The 12,528-nt window shown below is 38.7% G+C and overlaps 1 protein-coding gene across 1 annotated transcript in view; it reads right to left on the bottom strand.

The window, feature by feature from the left end:
* Positions 1-12,528, bottom strand: part of LOC140065945 (uncharacterized) — a 104,946-nt gene that overhangs the window by 19,592 nt on the left and 72,826 nt on the right. Inside the window, exons 85-92 of the mRNA XM_072113505.1 lie at positions 9,342-9,364; positions 6,965-6,985; positions 5,601-5,633; positions 5,317-5,419; positions 4,516-4,535; positions 3,902-3,925; positions 1,526-1,628; positions 13-50 (exon numbers count right to left, since the gene is read on the bottom strand). Of these exons, the coding sequence (XP_071969606.1) occupies positions 13-50; positions 1,526-1,628; positions 3,902-3,925; positions 4,516-4,535; positions 5,317-5,419; positions 5,601-5,633; positions 6,965-6,985; positions 9,342-9,364 (365 nt within the window). The remainder of the gene's footprint in view (positions 1-12; positions 51-1,525; positions 1,629-3,901; positions 3,926-4,515; positions 4,536-5,316; positions 5,420-5,600; positions 5,634-6,964; positions 6,986-9,341; positions 9,365-12,528) is intronic.

Genomic DNA, 12,528 nt, shown 5'->3' on the forward strand with positions numbered 1-12,528 from the left:
GAATCTACTTACTTTTGGTGTGGTAGAAGGTAATGTAGTTGGCAAGGGTACTGGAAACAAGAACATGGAATTTCTAAGTTAAAGTTGCATAATATTATACCAACTACATTATATGCACAACCAACTTGAACTAAAGGAATTTGGTCTAATCTTGGGTCACATATACATTAAACCTTTGCGATAAACTGATTGCTCCTTAGCTTGATCCATAGCTTAGAAATTAAAATGAAGATTTCTCTATGTTTAGGCCACAGATATTCAGCAAGAAAGGTATTTTCTTGCTGAATATCTGTGGCCCAAACACAGAAAAATCGTAATTTTAATTTCTAAGCTATGGATCAATCAGTGTGCTGTGGACATGACCACATTGTTCACATCACATTTTTTGCCCAGTTAAGTGGCGAACAACTTAGCCTTGATTTACATTGTCCCTGAAACTTTGCAAGATTTCTCTGGATTCAGGCTACAGATTTTCAGAATTGATGAAAGGCACTACACCTTGATTTTGATGAAAGGCACTACACCTACAAAGTCATATGTTTGTTTTATAGAGTACTGGGAAGCTGCAGGCACACTGTAATATCTTTCTCACAACCATGTACAAATTTTTTGTCTTGTCATTATGCTATACTGCTACATGTATTTCCTTTTTATTTTACATAGATATGTATAGTAGACCATGTTATAAACCCGATTCCTATAACTTTCTCTAGGACCTCTGTTCATAAGCCAGAAGGGTGAACCACAAGGAAGGGTGACTTTCTGAAGAATTTAGCATGTCCAGACACATAGGGACCTTTCATTTTAGACACTCATTTAAACATACTACTAGAGATGAGCGAGCATACTCGTTTGAGCTTGATGCTCGTTCGAGCATTAGGGTACTCGAAACGGCTCGTTGCTCGGACGACTATTTCGCCTGTTCGAGAACGAGCTTTCACTTAAGGATCATTTATTGTCAATACACCATCACAGTAATACACACATTTGCGATTGATGGCAGTCAGTGCAAATATACTTCTGATAAGTTAGCAGATGTATGGAAACATCTGCAATGTGTTCTTCAATGAATCAGTTGGCTCTTCACTGTATTGTCGTTCTTCACTCATATGAAGAGATGTGTTCTTCACAAGTTAGCAGAAAACATGAGTGCAGAAAGGTGTTCTTCACAATAGTATGTGAAGAACAATATGTGTGAAGAACACATTGCAGATGTTTCCATACATCTGCTAACTTACTTAAGAATCTTCACACTCGAGCATCGGAAAAAGTTCGACTCGAGTAACGAGCACTCGAGCATTTTACTGCTCGCTCATCTCTACATACTACAGATCACTGGCTGGTGATCCTAGTTGCAGGATACTCTGTTTTCAATTATGGATTGATAAAGGAATTATCCAACTGCTATTTTGTGTTGTAATGCGTCCTATCAAATAAATATCTTTTCTTCCTAGCATCATTCCATAAAATTGGCTTATTATGAGTTATACAGTACATTAAGCTAAATAACACACAAGAAACTTACCACATTCATACAATGGGCAGCATAAATCATCAGGGTTTTGTTTTACAAGACGTATTTCATCATCACGACAATCCGCTACGATGCATGTCACTTCATCACATGGCTGCAGGTACAGAGAAATGGAGAAATGTGGAAGTATGTAAATATGATATCATCACTCCATAGTCCCAATTACTTTAAAGCTACAGCAATTTTTTATTATTTTCATCCCACCCAGTATTAGGCTACATTCCGACGACCATTGGGGGAAATATATACAGCTACGGTGCCGTACCATTCCATACCCGGGAAAAGATAGGACATGCCCTATCTTCTCCTGTATTACGGCGCCATGCGCCATATATCTCTATGGAGAGGGGCAGGGGTGAGCAGCGCTCATTCCCTCCTCCTCTCCCGTGCGCCGACGTGTGCCTGCCATGCTATGATATGCCGGGCACACATTTATCTGAATGTATCCTTAATATGACAACAGTGGCTTATTTACACTTTCCATTGGGCTACAAATATTAACCCCTTAGCGATCTTAGTGATATATCGGACGCAGAACAGATGCCGGTTCAGCTCAAGATCTGAGGCGAACCAGCACTGGGATACACGGGCTGCCAGCTGTAACTAACAGCCTACACCCCAGTGTAACACTCGCGGTCAGAATGGGTGCCGATCGTTTCCCTGGCAGCCCCGAGGTCCGATCAGGACCCCAGCGCTGCCTTCTGGCAGTGCCTAAAAGATGGGGGTCTCTGACGTCATCTTAAAGGCACAGTGTCCACCTATGCATGTGCATAGGCTGACACTGCTAATACCCTGCAATACATCAGAAAACAGGAACCATGATGTCCCATGGTGGAAATAGTAAAAAAGTTGAAAAAAATGTTATTCAATAAAAAATAAAGCAATAAATCAATAAAAAATGCCCATAATCCCCATAACATATAAATAGACACAAAAAAGGCTAAATCATAACACAAACCACACATATATATATCACCCGGACGAATGAATACCGTTAAAAAAACTGTTAAAAACCCGCCAAAAATTATGATTTTTACCTATTGAATCCCACAAATAATGCAATAAAAAGTGATCAAAAAACATATGTACTCCAGAATGATACTGTTGCAAAGTACAACATGTCCTGCAAAAAACAAGCCATCAACCAGCTCCATAGCCAAATGAGTAAAAATGTTATGCCACTTGGCAGACTGCAATGCAAAAATGATAGATTGTCCCTACATTAGGGTTTTATTTGGCAAATTTAGTAAAACGTAAGAAACATATTTAAGTATGGTATCCCCGTAATCGTATTAACTCATAGAATAAAGATAACATGATAATTAGGCTTTACGGTGAACACCAAATTTAAAAAAGTAAAAAATCCAGTATAGAATTGATGCTTTTCTACTCCTTCCCTCAAAAAAAAGTTCCTAAATTTTCAACAATAGGGGATACCAACCCCAAAATGGTAACACTGGAAAAAGCATCTTATCACATGGCCCCAATAACGGAAAAGCTAAAATTTTATAGCCTGCAAAAGGGGCCAAGGAGGAAACTAAAATCCTGGCAGTTGCAGGGTGCTCCTTCCCTTCTGTGCCTCGCTGTGCGCCAATAAAACAAGTAACAGCCACATGTGGGGGGGTCTCTGTACTCGGGAGAAATTGCATAGCAAATTGTAAGGTGGGTTTTCTCTTTTTATATTATGGAAATGTGTAGATTTTAGGGCTAAATGAACATATAACCGACAAAATTTGACCATTCTAAATTTCACCTCCATTTTTATGTAATTACTATGAAGATCTCAAGGTGTTAACAATCTTCCTAAAAGCTGTTTCTGGGTGCTTGAGGGGTGCAGATTTGAAAATGGGTTTATTATATAGGGGTTTTTTGATGTTAAATATTTAAAATTTCATTCAAAACAGTATTTATCCCCAAAATAGTCAATTCTGAAAATACGGAAAATAATAAATTATCCAGAAATTTCAAAAATTTTAAGTAGACATATGGGAAATGTTAATGTTATGTTAACTTATTTAGGTGGTAAATCTATCTGCCTGAAAACGAATTTCGAATTTCAAAAATGGCAAATTTTTCAAAAAATTCATAATTTTTTAAAAATTAATAAATGCAAAACTTATCAGCAAACATTTACCACTAAAATGAAGTACAACATGTGGGGAAAACAATCTCACAATCGTTTTGATAAGTAACAGTGTTCAAAAGTTATGACCATATAAAGCGATTCAAGTCAGAAACAAAAAATGGGGCTGAGCCTTAAGCTACAAAATGGCTTCATCCTTAAGGGGTTAATATTACAATCGGTGCATTAGTACTGAGGAAAAATATATCAAGTTAAGGGTCTGAAAACTTAAAAAAACTATTTACCTCATGATAAGGTGTGGGAGTAGGCTGTAAGACAAAACAACAACATTTGTAATATATTTTTCACTTCATATGAACTATACAGGTTAAATAAAACTCAAAGCATTTGAGTTATAACTATAACACTGCCATTGTTAATATACAGCTTGTGACATCAGGGAGAGGTCAAATAAAGATGTCAAGGGAAGCAGGGTCTGAGGAGTTGTATGTCAACCCAATGAAATTAATGGGTCAAAAAAAAATTCCATGATCTTAGCTGTTGCGCAACAAATTTTGTATAATTGATGGCGGTCTTACCACTGGGGCCAGCATCAATCACTAGAGATTGTTTCTCTGTTTGACTCATAGTCATTGAATTGTATGTAGTTGGGTGCATGGATACAATTGTCTCCTATTCTAATTATGTTAGTAGTCTACCGACAAACCTACATTATGCTACAGATAACGGTGTTATAAAATGTTTTTTTTTATAACCTCTTTAAGTGGCATCTTTAAGAAAATACCCCAGAAAGTTCCAAAAATGCCTGCATGAACATGCTTCTACTTGCCGTGCCCTATTTTGTAGGAGCAGAATATTGTAATTATATGTATAATTTGTATAAAACATTTGGACTCACAGTTCCTGGAATTATAGGATCTGAAAAACAAAGAGAACATCTTCATATTACAATTTGTAATAGTAAGGGAACATTTTACTTTACATTCTGAACACATCTCCAAAAGTAGAAATATTAGAAATCAGTAGGAATCTCAAAAGCCTTTGAAATGTGGTGATACTTGCTCTCACATTTTTGAGTAAAGCATGTGCACTGTGTTACATAAAAATTTCTCTGCTGTGGTCAGCCCATAAACTCTAAAAGAAGGAGTTTTTGGTTGAATTCTGGCTTTTCTATGGGTAAATTTACTTCATGGATGTATGTATCTTTCCTCTAAACAAAGGCAGATAAAGCACAGGGATGTGAAAGATAGTAATATGGGAGGGGATTTATCACAGCTTGTGGGCCTAAAAAGCAGGCTTACAATCCATGATTTAGTCGTCATTCCTGGAACAGGCCTGCGTGACCACTCCACCCTCTATGGTAGTTGGGCATGAAGGAGGCGATTTTGGGCTGTATATTGGAGTGGGCAGAACCTATAGCCTATGCCCAGGTCGGAGCCGCCTGATACATCTGGCGAGTATTGGGGAGCGGAGCACTTAGTATCACCCTATATTAAGTGTACCCCATAATCTTGCTCAGCACAAATAGTTTTTTTTTAACATTGGAATAATAATTTACAAATTTTTAAACTGTCCCAATATTACAGTATAGTCTTTTTATCTTTATTTATACTATGCACTTTCTTTGAATAAAATTTCCTTTTTTGTAAACATTGCCATTTTACTACTTTATAAGTGTTTATTTTATGAAACCACTTACTGCAGACAAAGTGTATACAACAGTTGTCAGCCCATGGGATAATTTCCAGCTTTGTGTTCTCTTCACATACCACAGGTTCACAGCGGACCTTTTCACACGGTCCCTACAAAAGAATACCATAAGTAACTGACAAATATACAACTGTATAATTCTTTTGATTCTAAGTGTTAATATTATAAGTCCTCTGCTTCTTGTGACTGAATGGAATCATCTGTAGTTTAGATTTTGTAGTTTAGTAGCAATAAGTGCTACTAAAATATAAAGAAAAAGTCAACATTTCATACCAAGGTAGTGCTTGGAGTGGTCTGGAGAATTTCCTGTGGAAATAAAAAAAAAATTAGCTTGCATAGTCTAATAGGATTAAAATACAGATCTTGTGATTTAACAAAATGTATATGGAACAGGGTTAGTTCTACAACTTATACAGTTAAGCGGGAGATTTAGCTTTTATTATACTTGTTTCTCAGTCAGTCTATTGGCTGATTTGTCTTAAATGGGATGTCCAAGAGTATACAAAGATTTTGAGGAGGCCAGTGGGGCACTCCCAGTGAACTGTGCCACCGTCCTTCGGTGCCTTGCTACTGTTTGTTTACAAGAACACAGCACCTCATCGCTGACAACTTCCAGCCACCTGGCACACCCCACCCATCCCCTATCCCAGTGCCTGATACAGTACTGGGACAGGCGACGGGTATGCTTGCCAGGTGGCTGGAAGTTGTGGACGCCAAGGTGCCGTGCTTGGGTAAACAAAGCGGAGTGCGGTACCAATGGATGGCAGCATGGGGCACTGAGAACTCCTGAAAAGGTACGGTAAGTAGAAGTTTATTTGTTTGTCCCGTCAAGATTTTCGTATAATCTCGGACAACTCGTATAAATGTTTTTCCTTGTGCTAATTAGGGATTAGCTTGTGAGACTTACATGTTTCTATTGTGTGTTGTCTGTGTTTTTTTTTTTCAAATTCACAAAGTGGTTGTCCTGCTTCTTTCAGTCAGTTCACCAGCTGAGACAAGGTAAGCTTTTGGACATTTTTTTGGTGACTTTTGTAAAAATCACAAATGGTCAATACAGCTGACTTGAGTCTAAACAGCTGGATTTGTTAGATAAATAATGTGAAACCAGCCTAAAACAGTTGACTCTTGTTAATGTCCTTTCTAAGCTGAATGACCCTGCCCTCGTCAGATCACAGATGCAATGCAGCTTCAGGCCTGGACAGTACCAGTGTGGGACATTGGCTGCGAATGATATGTTTCATTGATTCCATCCTAAACCTGTACATCCCCTGTGTGATGTAAATATAATATATACATATTGATATAAAGCAAGAAGCATAGAGAATAGTGATAAGTGGACCCAACCACAATCTTCTGATTTGTACTGTATATTTCAAGTTTGTTTCTGCAGAAAACGCTGAAGTTTAGTTAGAAGTCTGGGTTCAGTTCACCCCTACCATGCGATTGGTGCTGGCATCGATAGCAAGTGTGTTATCCTTTACATGGTGAGGGTGAAGCTCACCCACCGATGTTTGCACAAATGTGTGAGTTCAGATTTGGGTGTGGATTAAGCCAAACCCATCAAACACGAATACTGATGGGTCAACTCATCGCTAACAGAATATAAGAACTCATCATATCTGTATATAATAACATACCGGAGTAGTGCTTTGAGTAGTCTGTAGAAATATAAAAAAGTAATAATCCAATGAGATTTACATACTACAAGATATGATTGGATAATAAAAAATATAGACTACCCTAAACAATCTGACTTATATGTCTACTGTATGTTTCAAATATGTTAATAGATCATATATACATCCACTATTCTTATTATAAAATAAATATAATAGGAATAAATATACAAAAATGTAATTGTAATGGAAAAAAAAGAGAAAAACATCAGATATCAGTATTATTTAACCCTATTTAAAGGGAACCTGTCACCACATTTTCAAATATACAGCTAGTGAAAATTGTTTCCCTCACATCCCCATAAATCAACTTTATGTTATATTACGTGCCATGAGAGGGACGAATCCTGCTTGGTCGGCCCCTCCCATCTACTCCTTCTCATGTTCCATGCCTCTTCTCAGCACGTCATGTGACCAGGGTGATGTCATCTAAGGTCCTTTACCGAGTTACATTTGCAAAGTCTACCACATGTATATATCTGATCACATGGCAGTATCATGCCATGATCCCAGCATGCCTCTATGGACTTCTACTCCTCCCCATGCCTTCATGGAGAATGTTGTAATTTCATGTGATCAGATATATAAATGAAAGAGACTGTGCAAATGTAACAGGGCCACTCTAGTCACATGACATGAAGTGGCCAATGATGTAACAGAGCTCTCTCTCAATGTTCCGTATAGCAGCATGTTCTGTAGCAGTGAGAAATGTCAATCAGGAACAAGGAGGCAGGACTTTGCAGTAACCACTGAATTTGCAGGGTCTAATTTGACTCACTTAGTGTCATTGGATTTGCTTATCAGTTTATGAACAGATTTTTTTAACATTGCAGCCATCATAAAGAACCATTTAGGTATAAGGGCAATTCTTTTTAACCATAGTTTTGGGTGCGGGTGCATGGAGAGGGCTCACGGGCTCAGCCCTCTCCATAGCTGGTAAGGCTTTGTTGCATATTGCAGCAAAGGCTTACCGGTAACACACGCAGTCAGTGCTAGCACTGATCGTGGGTGTTTTCTCGACGGTCGCCGCTGGCAAAGCTGCCGGCGGCTTTAAATAAAATGGCGGCCCAAGGGCAAGGATCGTCTTGGGTTGTCCGAAGACCCGAGTCTACTTCATGTTAACGTTTTCATTACCAATGTGCTATCAGCACATTGTAATGAATGAGGAGGAAAATCCCCATATACTGCCATAATGTAGTATGGCAGTATATGGTAGGATCGATCAGACAACCTAGGGTTAAAGTGCCCTAGAGAGTCTGAAAAAAAGTAAAAATAAATATAAAAAAAAAGTTTAAAAAAAAAATTATACTAAAAAAACATAAGAATCGCCATGTCCGAAAATGCCCGATCTATCAAAAAATAAAAATGTTTTTTGACTGTGTTTAACCCCATAACAGAAAATGGCACTTTTTTCCATTTTAAAAAATTCCATAAAAATTGATCAAAAGTTCGTACAGTCCTAAAAATGATAACAATGAAAACGTCTTAAAAAGTCACAAAAGATGACACCTCCCAAAGCTCTGTATACCAAAGTATAAAAAGGTTGAAACTAGCACCAGAATATGGCAAAATCCCCCAAAAAATTTTTGTACAGGTTTTAATTTTTGTAAATGTATGAAAATATTATAAAACCTATACAAATTTGGTATCCCCGTAATCGTACTGACCCAAATAATAAAGTAGACATGTCATTTGGGGAGTACAGTGAAATCTAATACCTAATACTGCAGTTGTATAATAACTATAAGACCCCAAAGCAGACTACAAATACAGTGCACAAAGAAGGTGATATATGATAATGGAAATCGTCTGAAGCAGATAATAATAATGGAACCCCCCCCTAGAGTCAGCACTCATAATACTCGAGACCCCATTGCAGACTTATAATAATGGAGACCCCAAGAATAGGCTATAATATTGGAGACCTGATAGTAGGTTATACTACTGGAGATCCCCAGAGCAGATGAATAACACTGGAGACCCAAAGAGCAGACTGTATTACTGGGGACCCATAGTGCAGACTATACAGGAGAACCCCTCCCCCAGAGCTGACTACACAGGAGACCCCTTCCAAGAGCTCACTATACTTCAGACCTTACCCCCCAAAGCAGCAGATAATAATTGTAAGGAGGAGCTCTGATGGACCCCAGTACTGTGCCCTGCCTACAGCCAGCACATTATTCTTACTCACAGCAGGGTATGAGCCATAACTCCAAATATAGAATGATTTGTATTATCGTAAACTATGTGGAATATGGTGACACAATTTACTGTAATAAGTAATATTATGCAGCGTTATTTATGGTCAAACATATATGTAAGTAATTTTTTAACTTACAGTTTGTGGAGTTTTGTTAATAACTGTAAAGGAAATGAAAGAGTTCAACCATTAACATTACAGAATAACACATATTAAAACTACTTAAATCTAGTGTACTGTTTCACACAAAAAAAGTGAAATGCTGCTCAGAGTTTGAACAACATCGCCCCTGACAAAGCAAAGTGAAACACATTTCAGGTGGCGCCCACCCTTGCTCTGTATATACCTGTGTATGTGTCCCTCTGTTATTCCTCTGGGTAATGTGCATTACTTGTTTGTAAGCAAATACCTTGACTAGTTCTGGGGACTTTACCTTCCATACCTATCTATTTGTTATGTATATTTAAATATTTTGACTATTGTTGGACCTTTTCTGTGTATGTTGTCTTTTTAAATTTCCATAACTTTTTCATTTTTCCGTGTGCTAATAACTTTTTCATACTTTGGTATACGGAGCTGAGTGATGTGTAATTTTTCACGAAATGAGCTGATGTTTTCATTGCTACCATTTTGAGGACTGTGCAACATTTTCATTACTTTTTATTACATTTTTTTATGTCATATAAAATGGCGTAAAAGTTGTGTTTTGGACATTTGGGCGGCATTTTCCGTTATGGAGGCCACAGCTGGGAATAACCGCTTTTATATTTTGATAGATCAGACATTTGGGGACACGGCAATACCTAACGTGTTTGTGATATTTACTGTTTTGAATTTTTTATATTTTATACATTTTTTTAAACTTAAACTTTAAACTTTTTAAAACTTTTTTTTTTTTTTTACTATTTCTTAGACCCCCTGGGGTACTTTAACCCTAGATGGTCTAATTGTTCCTACCATATACTGCAATACTACTGTATTGCAGAATATGGCATTTTTGCATAGGATTCATTACAATGAGCATAGTAACGAATCTTCAGAAACCATGCAGCCTCGGGTCTGATGAAGACCTGAGGCTGTCATGGCAACCGATCGCTGCCCCCTGTTGATGTTTGGGGGAGCGACAATATCAATACAGATGTTTTAAGTGCCGCCAGCGTCTTTGCCGGGGGCAGACAAGAGGTTAACACCAGTGTTAACGATGGGTCTTCACTGCAATATGCAACAAAGCCTATCTCTATATGAAGAGGGCTCAGCCCGTGAGCCCTCTACATACACCCTCCATAGCTCTGTGGTGGATACAGGGCTGCATCTCGCCTCAAGCGGCATAATGGGTAGCCCTTTAAAGAGCGGCGAAATTTGCCACTCTAACGTGGACAATTTGGGCACCCGTTGCTGCCCGAACCGCCCATCAGATAAATAAATCGCACCTGTCTCTTTAAGAAACAGGTGCGATTTACATGCGGAGCGATGCATCGCCTTTCTGGCTGCTTACATCGCTCCGTTCTATGCAGCGTTACAGGCGGCAGGAAGATTATGGTGCCTGGGAGCCATGGGGTGTAACAGGTCATTGTGGTCCAGTGTCAAACACTGGATGAGCACCAGCCTTTACATCTGAGCCGCCGGGGACCCTGGAGCTGGACGGGGGGCAGCAGAGAGGAGACCCGGAGGTTCCGGAAGGATCGGCGCTGCTCTCCATCATCTGTCAGGAGAGAGATCTACTGCTGGAGAGGAGCCCAGAGAGAAGATGTGTAGGGAGCTGACAACGGCTGGAGGTCACAGCTGCTCTATAAGGCATGTTTTATATACACCTGTGCCCAGTATTTGTATATACCCCCTAGTGTCTGTATGTACCCCCCAGTATCTGTATGTACCCTCGTCAGTGTTTGTATGTACCCCCCAGTGTCTGTATGAACCCCCCAGTGTCTGTATGAGCCCCCCCAGTGTCTGTATGAACCCCCCAGTGTCTGTATGTACTCCCCAGTGTCTGTGTGTACCCCCCAGTGTCTGTATGAACCCCCCAGTGTCTGTATGTATCATCCCAGAGTTAAAGGGGGGTGGTTTAGAGAAAATTACAGGGAAATATATATTTATTAAGGGGTGCTGTATATATTGATTGGTCAGGGTGGCACTGTATATAAAATGGTTAGGGGCTGTATATAACTTAATAATAACAGGGTGGGATACATTAGTTTGAAATACACTGGGGGATGCTATATATATATATATATGTTATTGGGGTGCTGTGCATATTATAATTCCAGTAATATATATATATATATATATGTATATATATATATATATACAGTATTTAATGAAGGGATGTTTTATAGGTGGGGAGAGTGTGGTCAGTTGTGTTGTGGGGGTATATAATATTTTGCAGCACAGTGTTGTTATCCAGGATACTTCATAATGTAAGTGGTATTTTTAGGTACACCGGGTGGAGATGCTGTACGGAGCTGAAGATATCTGGCCGTGAATTCATCATTGATACGGCATGGATGGAAGGACCCAGAATAAAGTCCTATCCACATGGAAAAAATTGTCATCTATATGGTACTAGATGCAGCCAATGCCTCTCAGTCAGTCAAAGAGTGTCAGTGATCTTGCCTGTCAGAAATGTAAAGTTTTAAACATTTACTGAACAGGATGTGGAAACCTTTAAAAGATTTGCCAGACTTGTTCCTGTCCCCCTGCCACATATATAGCAGGGGAATGGAGGTAGGCTACTGAAAGATTAAGGGGGGGGTGGCGAGAATTGGCCCTGGGTGGATATATATATGTTGCAGAGCGTAAAGGGGTTAAATGGGTTTGTTTTAATTAATCAAAAATGTCATTTTATGCTTTCTACATTTTGGTTTTTATTTCCTCTTTTTCGTGGGGTTATTTGATTTTGGAAACAATCTGTTTTATTTGGTGGGAGTGCACTTGTATCGGTGGTTCTTTTTTTTCTTCGAAGAAACAGAACCACATTAGTCCACAGTGTTATTTTTGTAAGAGAACCTCCATGTTATTCAAATACTGGACAGCCCAGTAAGGAGCATTGTCTTATTATAATTTTTACATATTGTAGGTGTGACACAGGGTTGTACTGCTTTATAATTATTAATATTATTATTAATATGGTGCACTGAACCTATACTTATCCATATTCTTTGAATACAATATTATACAAGAAGGGAACTGATCTTTATGCCTTTGGCATCTATGCAGATGCTATAAATGAAATATCTGACTCAATGGGGGAGATTTATCTGTGCAAGACCTGGTGTACAATTGTCCAGCTGCCCGGTTGGGGACCAGATTAGGCAGGAGACTCTAGTTA

This window comes from Engystomops pustulosus, chromosome 6 (assembly GCF_040894005.1).
Source record: "Engystomops pustulosus chromosome 6, aEngPut4.maternal, whole genome shotgun sequence".
In the NCBI taxonomy this organism is placed as follows: Eukaryota; Metazoa; Chordata; class Amphibia; order Anura; family Leptodactylidae; genus Engystomops; species Engystomops pustulosus.